This window comes from Limulus polyphemus, unplaced genomic scaffold, assembly GCF_000517525.1.
Source record: "Limulus polyphemus unplaced genomic scaffold, Limulus_polyphemus-2.1.2 Scaffold6447, whole genome shotgun sequence".
NCBI lineage: Eukaryota > Metazoa > Arthropoda > Merostomata > Xiphosura > Limulidae > Limulus > Limulus polyphemus.
The window spans coordinates 34,917-47,889 of record NW_013672057.1 but is presented as its reverse complement, the minus strand read 5'-3'; the positions used below and the strand labels follow the sequence as shown (position 1 = coordinate 47,889).

The 12,973-nt window shown below is 34.3% G+C and overlaps 1 protein-coding gene across 1 annotated transcript in view; it reads left to right on the top strand.

Annotated features, from left to right (window-relative positions):
• LOC106473731 (neurocalcin homolog) overlaps window positions 1-12,973 on the top strand; it is a 20,653-nt gene that overhangs the window by 3,757 nt on the left and 3,923 nt on the right. Inside the window, exon 2 of the mRNA XM_013934410.2 lies at window positions 6,979-7,456. Coding sequence (XP_013789864.1) covers window positions 7,079-7,456 — 378 coding nt within the window. The 5' untranslated portion in view covers window positions 6,979-7,078. The remainder of the gene's footprint in view (window positions 1-6,978; window positions 7,457-12,973) is intronic.

The window sequence follows — 12,973 nt, the reverse complement described above, 5'->3', positions numbered from 1 at the left end:
GTTAAAGTTTCGTTGAAACGAAGTTACGGAAAATTAATTAACACACGGAGACGTAACAATATTAAGGTCTTTGGTGTTGCTAGCTGTAACGAGGACGCTGCTGGTTTATAAAAGGTTTTAGATCATTTAGAGAGTTGAGCAAATAAATGGCAGATGGGTTTTAATTATAATAAATGCAAGATAATGCATGTGGGTTATCATTATTTGAATTATAAATATAATTTGGATGGGAATAACCTTAACAGTGTTATGAAGGAAAGGGATCTTGGTGTAATAGTCGATCATTCCCTAAAGCCATCTAAGCAATTTGCTGTTGCTAGTGGTAGGACAAATAGGATTTTAGGTTGTATCTACAGAAATATTGAATGCAAATCTAAAGAGGTTATAATTTCATTGTACAGGTCACTGGTTAGACCAAATTTGGAATATTATGTTCAGTCTTGGGCTCCTTACCTTATGAAAGACATTGAATTGTTGGAAAGGGTTCAGAGATGGGTTACTAGAATGATGCCTGTGATTGGGGGGGGGGGGCTGTCATATGAGGAGAGGCTGAAACCTCTCAAATTGATTTCTCTTGAAAAAATAAAAGTGAGAGGGGATCTGGTTGAGGTGTTTAAGATTGTAAAGGGAATTGATAGTGTTGATGCATCATCTTTTTTCATATTTAAAAGGGAGAATAGTAAGTCTAGGGGACACAAATAATAAATTTTGGCAGGGTAGGAGTCATCTTCAGCTAAGACAATTTCATGTTTCTAACAGGGTGGTTGGCCTTTGGAATTGGTTGTCTTCAGATGTTGTAGAGGCAGTAAATTTAAGTGAGTTTAAGAAAAAGTTTGATAAGGGCTGGCTTTAAGATTTTTTATTTTAATTTAGTTTAGAGGATGGAACAACCAAGATGGACCAGTATGTCCCATGTTGTCCCAAAACACTGTGTTATGTTATTACCAGAAAAATATAAAAATATCCTAGAGAACCCTAAAATAATTAATAATTCAAATTTAACACTAAATACTAAACAACAGGAAGTATTAATAAAAGGTTTAGGTGTTTCATGTAGATTACTGAATTATAATAAGGAAGACATCATAACAAATATTGAAACTAACTTAAGTAAAGTAACAAGTCCAAATGAAGTAAAGGCAATTAGAATAGAATGTAATAAAATTGTAGAAATATTTAAACCAAATTATAGTATAAAAAAAATTGATTTTGAAATCCTTAAAATAGAATAAAAATATGGTCATTCTTTTTTGAGAGATAAAAACAATATCCAGTTAAAAATTCAGTAGAGAGGATTAAAAACATGAAATTAGAAAAGGAAGCTCTACTTGTATCATTTGCTGTAACATCATTATTTACTAAAACTCCAACAGAAGAAGCAATCATTTGCCTTGAAAATATTGTTGCGTCAGCGAGTCACATGACTACAATGACACAACGTTTCTAGAATTATCATGTACTTTGGCGAATGCTCTAGTGCTTGCTAGATGGGGTAGGCGGATATATATAAGAGGGGACAACGTGACGCGTAAGGTGTAGATAGTGAGTAATTGAACTGCAGTCACAGGGTATTGTTGAAGTTAACGTTCGTTCGTTACATTGTTGTTTTAGCGCGAGTATTGAGATTAAGTGTATCGCAGAGTTATATTCGGAAAGAATAAACCAGTTTCATTAAGTAAAGACTTGTGTCGTTAAAATTTCGTTGGAACGAATTTACGGAAAAATCAATTAACAAACGGAGACGTAACAATATATTAATAGAAAGTAGAATCCCCACAGTTGAAATCATGGAGTTGAATAAGAGTGGTGTAGAAAACCCATTTTGGAAGTTAATCAAAATTATAATAAACAAAAAGAGGGTTTATCTATGGGGTCCCTCTTGTCACCATTGTTATGTGACCTTTATATGAATGTGTATGAAACTTAAGCTTTATGTAAAGCTAAGTTTAAGCCAGAAGTTTGGATAAGGTATGCAGGTGACACATTCTGGTGTGGTGAGATGGCAACAGCAAGCTAGAAGAATTATCTAGTTATTTAAATAGTAAAGAACCATCAATTCATATATGAATTTGAAGAAAATAATAGCCTAAATTTCCTGGACTTAATAGTAAAAACAAGAAATAGATGGTAACATGGAAACATCAGTTTATAGAAAACCATTTTCTGTTGTCATTCTGCAACACCAGAATCATGTCATGTAAAAATAGCAAAAAAATCTCTGCATTTTATACATATGTTTACAGAGATTTAAAAATATGTACAAGACAGGAAGATTTAAGTATTGAACTGTTACTTACTGTTACCTTATATTCCAGATTTAACAGGTCAATTATTTAAAGAAGTAACAGAACTTTTATCCCATCTTTAAACCTATAAATAAGATTAAAGAAATGTTGGGGAGTAGTAAGGATAAAAATAGAATTAGAAGATAAAACTGGAATTTACAAAATAGAATGGGAGTACTTATATTGGTCAAACTAAAAGGAATTTGAAATAGAGATTACAGGAACGTAAAGGTTACATAAGAAATAATACAATAGAAAACTTGGCTACAGCAGGATGCATAAAATCAACACAACATACAATTTTATGGTAACAAAACTACAACGTTAGCTCAACCTCACAGTATTACAACTTTAAATGTTGGAGAATCACTAGAAATAATAAAATTCAAAAAACAAAAAGAAGTATTAAACAGAGATGAAGGGCTGTCAAGTCAGGGTATTGATATTTGGGGTAATGTATTATAAAGGTTGACCAAGGAATTATGTAAATAACAATGTATTGTAATATCACATGACATGAGAAAAAAATGTATAAATTACTGTCTCTTGCAAATGACTCCTGAAGACAACATAGAACATGTTGAAACAATGTAGATGCAGAGTGTGCTTTTTAAGTGGAAGCCTTTGATGAGTTAAATATAAAACATTTATTTTAGTTATTTATTAAATTTTAATAGAAGCAAGTTTCAAAATGCATGTCATACAGCTTGTAGTATGAACAGTAAAAACAAGTTTCAATATGTGTATCAAACACTGTACTACATCCAGTAGAAACAAATTTCAATATGTCTATCTAACAGACTGTAGTAATGCCAGTAGATATAAGTTTCAACTTGTGTGTCAAAATGTCTGTACTACAACCAATAGAAACATGTTTCAAGTTGTGTATCACACAGACTATATTGGGACCAGTAGAAACAAGTTTCAAGCTGTTTATCAAACAGGCTATATTACGACCAGTAGAAACAAGTTTCAAGTTATGTATCAAATTGACTGTAGTACAACCAGTAGAAACAAGTTTCAAGTTATTTTTTGGATAGGTTGTAATTAGAGATGCACGGGTACCCGGCCAGATATTCGCCCCTGCAAGGTATTAGGCTACTCGGCTCTGGCTGAGTGTCAAAGCTAGGCATCTAAGCCCTAATCTTTCTGGCAACTAACATAGTACTGAAAGTTACAGTCAATAATTGGTTTAGTTAAAAAAAACGTTCTGAGCAACAAAAACTAACCGCCAGCTGAAAGTCAGGGATTCAGAGAACAATAGGGGTTAATAACAGGCATGGCTTGAGAATTGGATTTCTGGGGAAGGTGGGGGTTTCGAGAATAATAGGAGTTAGGGTTTGAGAAGTTGGGGCTAGACATTGAAAGTTGAAAGTAAAACTTGAATGTTCTGTTGGTGATTATTCGGTTAAATGTCAATTTTGTTGTTGTTTCTAATTTTTGTGTATATTTTCTGGGGGTGGGAGGTGAGGGGAAAACTCAGTCCCGGTTGACACCTGGCACCAGCCAAAGTTTATTCATTGGGTACCCGGTATTCGGCCAAAGTTTACTGCCTGTGCATCCCTAATTGTAATACAAGTAGTAGAAACAAGTTTCAAGTTATTTATCAAACAGACTGTGGTAGGACCAGAAGAGAAAAGTTTCAGTTTGTGTATTATACACACTGTAGTACAAATTTCAATATGTGTGTATCAAACACAACATAGAATAACCAGTAGAAACAAGTTTCAAGTTATCTATCAAACAGACTGTAGTACAACCAGGAGAAAAAAGTTTCAACTTGTGTGTCAGACAGAGGCTTGTACAATCAATAGAAATGTCTTTCAAGCTGTTTATTAAACAGACTTTTATATAACTAGTAGAAACAAGTTTCAAATTGTTTTTCAGACAGACTGTTTTTGAAATAGTAAACACAAGTTTCAAGTTCTGTATGAAACAGACTATAGTACACCCAGTATGAGAGGGTTTCAAGTGTCTTTTTATCAAACTGATAATCAGTAGAAAAATTCTTTACACTATAGGATATCACAGTTGTATCTAAAACTCTAAATAATTCTTTTTTTCTTGTCAAAAGTCTATTCAGGCTTATTTAATTACTTTAGAATCCAGTTGATAAAATGAACTATTTTTCTCTACTTTGTTTCTTACTGTACAATCTGTGATAGATTCGCTTACTTTACTCTGTGGGTTACCACAGTTGTATCTTGAACGTTAAATAATTGTTTCCTTTTCATCAAAGTCCACACAGATGGGTTCAATTACTTTAGAACACCCCTTGACAAGACAAATTATTCTCCTTATCTCTATTAAACTGTGAATTTGCTTTAAAATATCCCCCATTATGGCTAATCACTCACACCCCAGCTAACTTCAAGTTTTCTAACTTTTTTCTGACTTAACTTTTTCTCTTCTTCACTTGCACTCACTTGGTTGCCTATATTTATATTGTTGCGTCAGCGAGGTCACGTGACTAGTATCACGCCACCTCCTTCTAGAAATATCCTGTTCCTTCATGAATTGTCGGGAGATTACTAGATTAGGGGTAGACTGGTATATATAAGACCGGCCACGAAGCGATGGGGAGGTAATGAGTAATTGAACTGCAGTCAGAGAGTGTGTAATTGAACTGAATATTGTTGAAGTCGAGCACGTGAGACGTTCATTGAGAATTATAGAGCGACTGTTGAAATTAAGTGTATCGCAAAGTTATATTCAAAAAGAATAAACCAGTTTTATTTAAGAAAGGACTTGTGTCGCTAAAGTTTCATTGGAACGAATTTACAGAAAATTAAACGGAGACGTAACAATATGTTGTTCACTGAGACTTTCTATAAACTATGCGAGTGATGCTATAATGTAACGATACTCAGTTAAGGTAATGAGAAAAACTGAAGATTCAAGTAATGTGATGTCAAAAATATTAATAAAGCCTAGATAACAGTGTAATTGTAAACACAATGTATGACTCTTACAGAGTTACGTAACAAAAATTTGTCACAACTAACATTTTTAAAACAATCAGTCTTTCATACTGCTGTCATGATAACTAAACGATCATTAGATATTAAGTCACAAAATAAACTAAGTAATAACACTTGCATTAAACAGTCTTATATATCCAACACAGTACAAACAAATATCAAGTTGTTCACCAAATAGACTATAGTACAACCAGTAGAAAAACGTTTCAAGTTGTGTGTCAAACAAACTTTAGTAGAAACAACCTTGAAGTTGTTTCTCAAACAGCCTGTATTATGACCAGTAGAAACAAGTTTCAAGTTATTTTTCAAACAGGCTGTATGTAATACAGGTAGTATTAGTATTTTAATGTTTATATGAAACCTTTCTCCTTTAAGTTAATATCTTCTTAAATAATCATTTGACATTTAAACAAACTTAGCATTTCTTTGTAAAAGTTATAAGACCTTTTATATTCTTCATTTTTTGAAGATATGTTTATATACTTATCAGTTACTTCAATAAATCAGAAGCACTGAATAAAAACTTAAGTGTTATCATAACTGTATTATATTCAAGTTGTGTATCAAACAGACTGTAGTATCACCATTAGAAACAAGTTTCAAGTTGTGTATCAAACAGACTGTAGTATCACCATTAGAAACAAGTTTTAAGTTGTGTATCAAACAGACTGTAGTATCACCATTAGAAACAAGTTTCAAGTTGTGTATCAAACAGACTATAGTACAATCAGTAGAATCCAATTTCAAGTTTTGTAGAAGACTGTAATAGAAACAGTGGAATCAAGTTTCAAGTTAATTGTCATATATGTACATATATTATAGTTGAACCAGTAGAACATGATGCAGGGTAATTATCAAAAGGCTAGAACAAACATTGTAAATATAATGATAGTTGAGTGTCATGCAAACTGTAGTACAAGCAAGTATAACCAAGTTTCAACATACTAGTTGACTAACACTGGAGCACAAACAGTTAGAACCACTTTGAAATTAAAGTAGGTATTCTGTAAATACTCTTTATATATTGATAGTACTTGATTTTAACAGTAGAGTGATACAATTAGTAAGATTCTACAGTAGGAGTAGAATCATAGTAAGATTAAAATTATCTATGTTTGCTTCAATTTGTTATGATCAACAGCAGGAACAAAATTATAAACCTTGGCTAAAACAAATGTCTGATGTGTTTGAACAAAGTTTTAAATGTTGGATAGACAAATTGTACTGACATGCTTCAAACAAAGTTTTAAATGTTGATTGAAACAAATTTACAAACTATATTAACATTCATAGAAAAAACTATAAATTTTTACCACTATAAACTATACTGACATGTTTAGAATGAAATTAGAAATGTTGACTAAAACAAAGTGTACTGACATGCATTGTACAGAAAAAAAGTTATCAGAATTGATTTTTGTAAGTACAAAGTATCATTTGATGATTTTAATTGTAGGTGCTGGAGGATATGATTGGTGTTTATACATACTGTATGAAAGCCCTGAATAAAAGTTGACTGTAGAAAACAGGGCAAAAAAGAAGTAAAGTGTTGTTAAAAACTTACTTATTTACTAATGTTTTGGGTTGTGTCTTATGCACACATTAAGGAAAATGATATTCCTTTTTTATTACTTCAAATTTCATGTATTCTGAGAATTATAACCTGTTGTTTTATACTTTCTTATTCATAACTTCATAACTTATTTTTTTAGACTGCTGGTGTAAACATTTTGAAAAAAGTAAACGGTCACAACTTCCGACTGAGATTAGGCTTCCTGGAGATCTTAGTAGACACCCCACCAGGGGGCCAAAATGGGGAAACAAAACAGCAAATTGAAACCAGAGGTTTTAGAAGATTTGAAACAGAATACTGAGTTTACAGATACTGAGATCCAAGAGTGGTACAAGGGATTTTTGAAGGACTGTCCAAGTGGTAGCCTATCAATAGATGAATTTAAGAAAATATATGGGAACTTTTTCCCTTATGGTGATGCATCGAAGTTTGCTGAGCATGTGTTTCGTACATTTGATGCCAATGGAGATGGGACAATAGACTTTCGTGAATTTCTGTGTGCTCTGAGTGTTACCTCTCGTGGCAAATTAGACCAGAAGCTGAAATGGGCATTCTCTATGTATGATTTAGATGGAAATGGATTTATATCTAGGCAAGAAATGTTAGAAATTGTAACAGTATGTATTTAAGTTTCCTATCTTTATTGCGACTTATTATGTTTTATAACTTTTATTTCTTTTGTTATTTAGGTATTTTAAAATTAGCATCTTACAGTTTTTGTGTATATAATCTGTTTGTCAACCACCAGTTGTCAGATTCCATTTAATACCAGTGTTACCACTAAATTATACATTGTACTTACATTTACATTTGAGAATATTATTGCAATAGAACTTATAATAAGTAAATTCTGTTGTCTCACAAAATGAGAAAATACATGTTCTCCTTGAACACATTAGCTGTCATTGGGTATCTAGGTTGCAGGAAGACCAAAATGTGTGGATATCTGTGAACTACTAATGCTCTAACTTCAGTTTTATAACAGAGCTAGACTAGCTTTGATTTTGTTTTGTCTGTAGGGTTAAGAACATTGGTTGCTTGTGGTGTAAGACATAAAGATAAACAGAACTACAAGAGAGAATATTTTTGCCATGAAAGGGATAGCTGTACTCCAAAACTTCTTACAGAATCTGAGGCACATTTACAATGCAATCAAACCTAATGCTGGTTTCTTTGTGTGTGCTGCCTGTTTATTGTTGAAATTTATTACCAACAAATCACAGACACCTACTGTAAAGAATTTGGCCCTTATACAGTGGTAAATGGTGGTGAAAGAAGACATAAATTACAGCAGAAGTAGACCTATATATGCACAACTGTAGTGGTGGTGAAAACAGTATAGAGATTATAGTCACTATATAACTGTCAGTTTTTTGGGCCAGATTCTTTACAGTAGGTGTTATGTTTACAAATGAAGCTTATGTTAAAGATCTATAATACTAGTTCAGTGAACTTTAACAAAGAGTCATCTCCATATTCCATTTTATTGTCCTGTTCAGTATATTAACAACCAGTCAGTTGATACAAGGAAATGGTCACCCTTTGACATATTTTTAAATTGCATTATTATGACTTATAACTTTACAGTTCAAAATAAAAAATATAATATCTCAGCTTCAAAAGTATTAAATTGCAAGACTATCATATGTGGACTATTTTAATTATTGATCTTTTTTGCTTAACTAAGGCCAGTGATCAACACAGCCTCAATGTAAAATTTAAGAAAGTGCTGTTTAATAGCTTTTGTCCACAGTTTATTTAGTTCCATCTAGTAGACACTGGGCTGTTTATGACAATCATCAGATATCCTCTGGTCAACAATTAAAAAGCTACAATTGTTTATATATGGCAGTGTTTAAATGCTTATATGAAAGATATACACAGGCAAAAAGTATGTAAAGTTTTGATCATTGCAATTGAATTTTGACCTTGAAATTTGCACTTAACTTTGCAATCTCTAAGACAGTCAGTCCACCACCAAGAGAATTATGTGTATTCAGAAATTCTACTCACTTCTACACAGAACTGATTGCTGGCACCTTGTGCACCTGCTGAAAAGTTTTTGGATATGTGTTAAGACTTTGAATGAAATGCCCACCCCCTCATATAATAATGTGTACTGCACCATTCTATAATGCAATAAGCATTAATCTGTACTACTGCACTAATAGGAGAGTAACAGTACTCCCCTTGAGCACTTTGGTTTTACCAAAAGCTCATTCTTTTCCAATGCACTGTAGTGTTCATTTATGTTCTTTTTCATTAAAAATTACAGAATTATTGTGTTTATTATTTTCAACTTTTAGTTAAGATTCAAAGTTCAAGGAAGAAAGATACAAATTTTTACAATTAATTTCAGTTAGAGCTTCAGATATGAATTATTATCTTTTTTAAATTGAATTGAGTTCTGTTTCCCTATCAAACTCTGAGATTTTGTGAAGTCTTCAAGGTTCTGTCATTAACACAGAGTTAAAGTTTTGATAATCACTACCAGGCTTGTGAATAGAAAATGACCAAGGCCTAAGTACCATGCACCTGCTGAAAAAAATTAATTAATCAAATGCTACTTTCCATGAATTCAGTTTTGTGGATCTTATTGAATATGATTTATAATATTCTTGTTTCTGAACCTCGCGAGGTCCAGACTTTTTCCATAGAAGTTGATGAATTTTCTTTAAATGGCAACTGGAGTTGCTCTTATGGTGAGTAATGTGCTGATCCTGCCTTGTCTTTGGATGTCATTGATCTGCTTTTCCCATAATCTGCCTTTGCTTCTGGTTCTTCTATCACTGACAAAATACCGGTAATACCCATCTTCATCCTTCCCTCCTCTGATGACTCAGGTGTGTGACAATAGTTCTTTTATTCCAGTTGTTTCTACTGATTCATGGGTGAGTTTCTTGTATGCACCTCAACTCATAAGATTTTTCTCCTCTTCCTTCCCTGACCTATCTATCTCACTTCTGCAGAATCTTTCTATTTCTGCATCATGTTGAACTCTTAGTTGTCACGTCCTCCCCAAACTTCAGACTCTTTTTCTGTTACAGGAATTCTTCCTCTTTTCTATTCTTCCTATTCCTTGAATCTCTTCTCCTAGCTTGAGGATTTTCATCTTCTACTTTGGCTCTCTTTTACCCTCATTCTGCTCATTTTTATCTTTTACTTACTCTCCTTCATAACCTGCTGTTCTCTTTTCCCTTTTGAGGGTGTCCATTTTGTACCCCTACAGCTTCACTGGGGAAGGTTGCTCTAACATGCTCTTCGTGGTACCCCATTTTCTTCTCTTGCTGTTGATCCTTTAACTTCATTTTTTTGTTTCTGGGATTTGCTTTATTGAGATGTTTTATTTTCTGGAGGTTAAGTGTTCTCAGTTTTATCTCAGAAAAACTCTATTTGACACCCTTCCATCATGCAGGGATTTTATGAGGAAGTTATCCTGTGCCTTCTCTCCTGAGAGGCAAGCCTTCATGGGGCTCAGTGATCAGTTGTTTGGAACCACTGCTCAGCCTTGGTCCTATGTAATCTTAGCTCTTATAATTTGTCCACCAGTTTACTTACTCACTTTGCAGGAAACCATTGGGTCAAACAAGTTTTCTCTCATAAGCTTTCTTTGTCTTTCAGGGTTAACACCTGTCGGTTTTTTAACCAAGTCCTCAGGGTTTTTACATTTACAATATACTTGTTGGGTCTGCATTTCAATCACTATATGGACAGTTGGCTTCCTAGCCCTGTTCTGAGAGGAATAATCTGCTACACACTCCCCTCTCCTTTGTGAGTCTACTTGTTAGGTTTGGCTGTTTGAGATTCTAAGTCAGTATATTGATTCCATTCAGTATCTAATTCATTTAAAAGTCTTATTAGCTGGTGAGCTTAACTGTCTCCTTTACATTTTTGAGATATATAGCTTCTGCTTTTCCAAGGCTCTTATGTCGCTTTTTCTTCCTACATATAAGGTTATGTCTCTTTTTGGAATCTGTTGTCATATCATGTTCCATTTTTCTCAGGATGTGTCCATTAGTGTATTCTGACAAATCATTGGAATGTAGCCTGTGATCCAATGTCTTCTTGCATTTCTCTACCTCCATCTCTTTATCTCTCACTGTCACGATGGCAAAAAACAATTCCACATGACTCTGAACATCCATTTTCTTCTGCCACACCTGTACTTACACTTGTTTATGGATGCCTCTCTAACTAGGTGAGGTGTGTTCTGGATATTGTGATAATTTCTGATGTTTAATTTCCTACAGAGCAATCTGTCTAAATTAATATCTTTGAGATTTGGGCAGTCCAATGGACCTGAAAACATCTTTTGTTATAGCTGTCTGGACATCCTGTTTTGATAACTCCACTGTTATTTCTTACATCAGCTGACAGGGAGATATTCATTCGTAGGACCTCTGCTTCCTTGTTCTCAAGCTGAACATAAGGGCTCATGACAATAACATTCCATTGTTCACTTTCCATGTTCTGGGAGCTTGGAATTTAGTGGCAGATCATCTGTATCACTCAGGCATAATCCTTCCTACAGAGTTATCTTTATATCTTTTGGTGGTGTTTCTGTTAACTTGTTCCCACTTTGAGAATCCTCTTATCGATGTATTTGTGACTCTTCTCCATACCATGGTCCTGACAGAACTTCCTCTGAGTCTGGATTGGTCCACCCTCTTTCTGTATGCCTATCTTCCTCTTCAAATTTTTCCATGGTGCTGTTTTTAATTCACATCACCCCTTGCCAGGTTCTTCTTATTGCTGTTCTTTGGCCAGCTGAATAATGATTTCCATTCCTGGGACCTCTATTTATTCCACCTTGAAAGTTCTTTTTCTTTTGCATCAGCTTCAGACATCCATCTTTTACCATAGTGTTCTATACCTTCACCTTCACACCTGTCTTTTGCCCAGATCTTGCAAGATGGGCAGGTATTTTTTGCACAGTAGCCCAATTTCTGGCTCACTGTTTTTGGCCATCCACCCTTGCAGTTTATCACTGTAAGTGGATGATTTATCAATACTGGTCTATTTGCTACTCCCTTCCTCAAGGTCGTCTGACTCTTCCTCATCTCACTTCCTTTTTATACCTTGCTTCTCAAGGACAGCTATCCATTTCTATGATCAACAGTTACAGTGTATCTTTGTCGACAACCTTGTCTTTTCCATTGTTATTCTTTTTTTTTCTGCTTTTTACAGACCTCTTTCATTTCCTTTTCTGGACTAGAATCTCTGTTTAGTTCTCAGGGCTCTTACATATCCTCAATTCAAACCTTTGGCCACTTGTTTCTCTTAAGATGTATCTAATTCTGTTATTGCATTTGCACTGCTCCCTATTGAAGTAATCACTTTTTTTTGCTGTGAATCCTTCTTCTTTTCTTGACTTATCTTGTTTCTTGAACAGTTGAGTTAAACAACTCATCCATTTTTCTGTGGGAGATGACTCTTTTTATCTTTTTTTCAAGTGATCTCCCAATCAGTTCATCATTTTTTAGCTTCTCTTGCCATTGAGATCACCTGGATGCGATATTGCAGGGGGGTGATACAGATGGCCCCCCGAGATCTTTGTATTACACTACTTCACCATATTATAGTTTCCTCAACCTCTAAGTTTCATCTCCTTTCAGTTACCATTCTCTAATCTTCCCAGAGACCCTAAAGAAATGAGTTATTTCTTTTTCTTGCAGATCTCATAAAAAAAAAAACAGCACCAGGTGTGATTCTTGGTCTCACACCTGGCCAGCTCCTGTTATTCTCATTCATGTTAACCCTTTGCACAGACCCTTAGTGTGGGACCTTATGCAGATGATAGAAAACTTTTACTCAGTCCACACAGCTGTCTGATGTTCTCACCTAAGCACATATCTCCTTCCTGTTTTCATCTACTGGAGCCCTGACTTTCCCAGTACCAAACCACTAAAGAGGTCAATATGGAGAATTTCCACTTGGGTTAGTGTGATCCCAATAGTAAGAGACCAAGTGGATGCACCCCTTGATTGGAACTATGTATTACAGACCACTCCCTACATTAAGAACCAGACTATTCCTGGTGTTTGTGACCAGCTATTTGGGTCTTATGTTTTCCTGGAGATGCAGGTCTGGGATGATTCACTCCTGTACCTTCTTATTCTAGTAGGTATTTCATA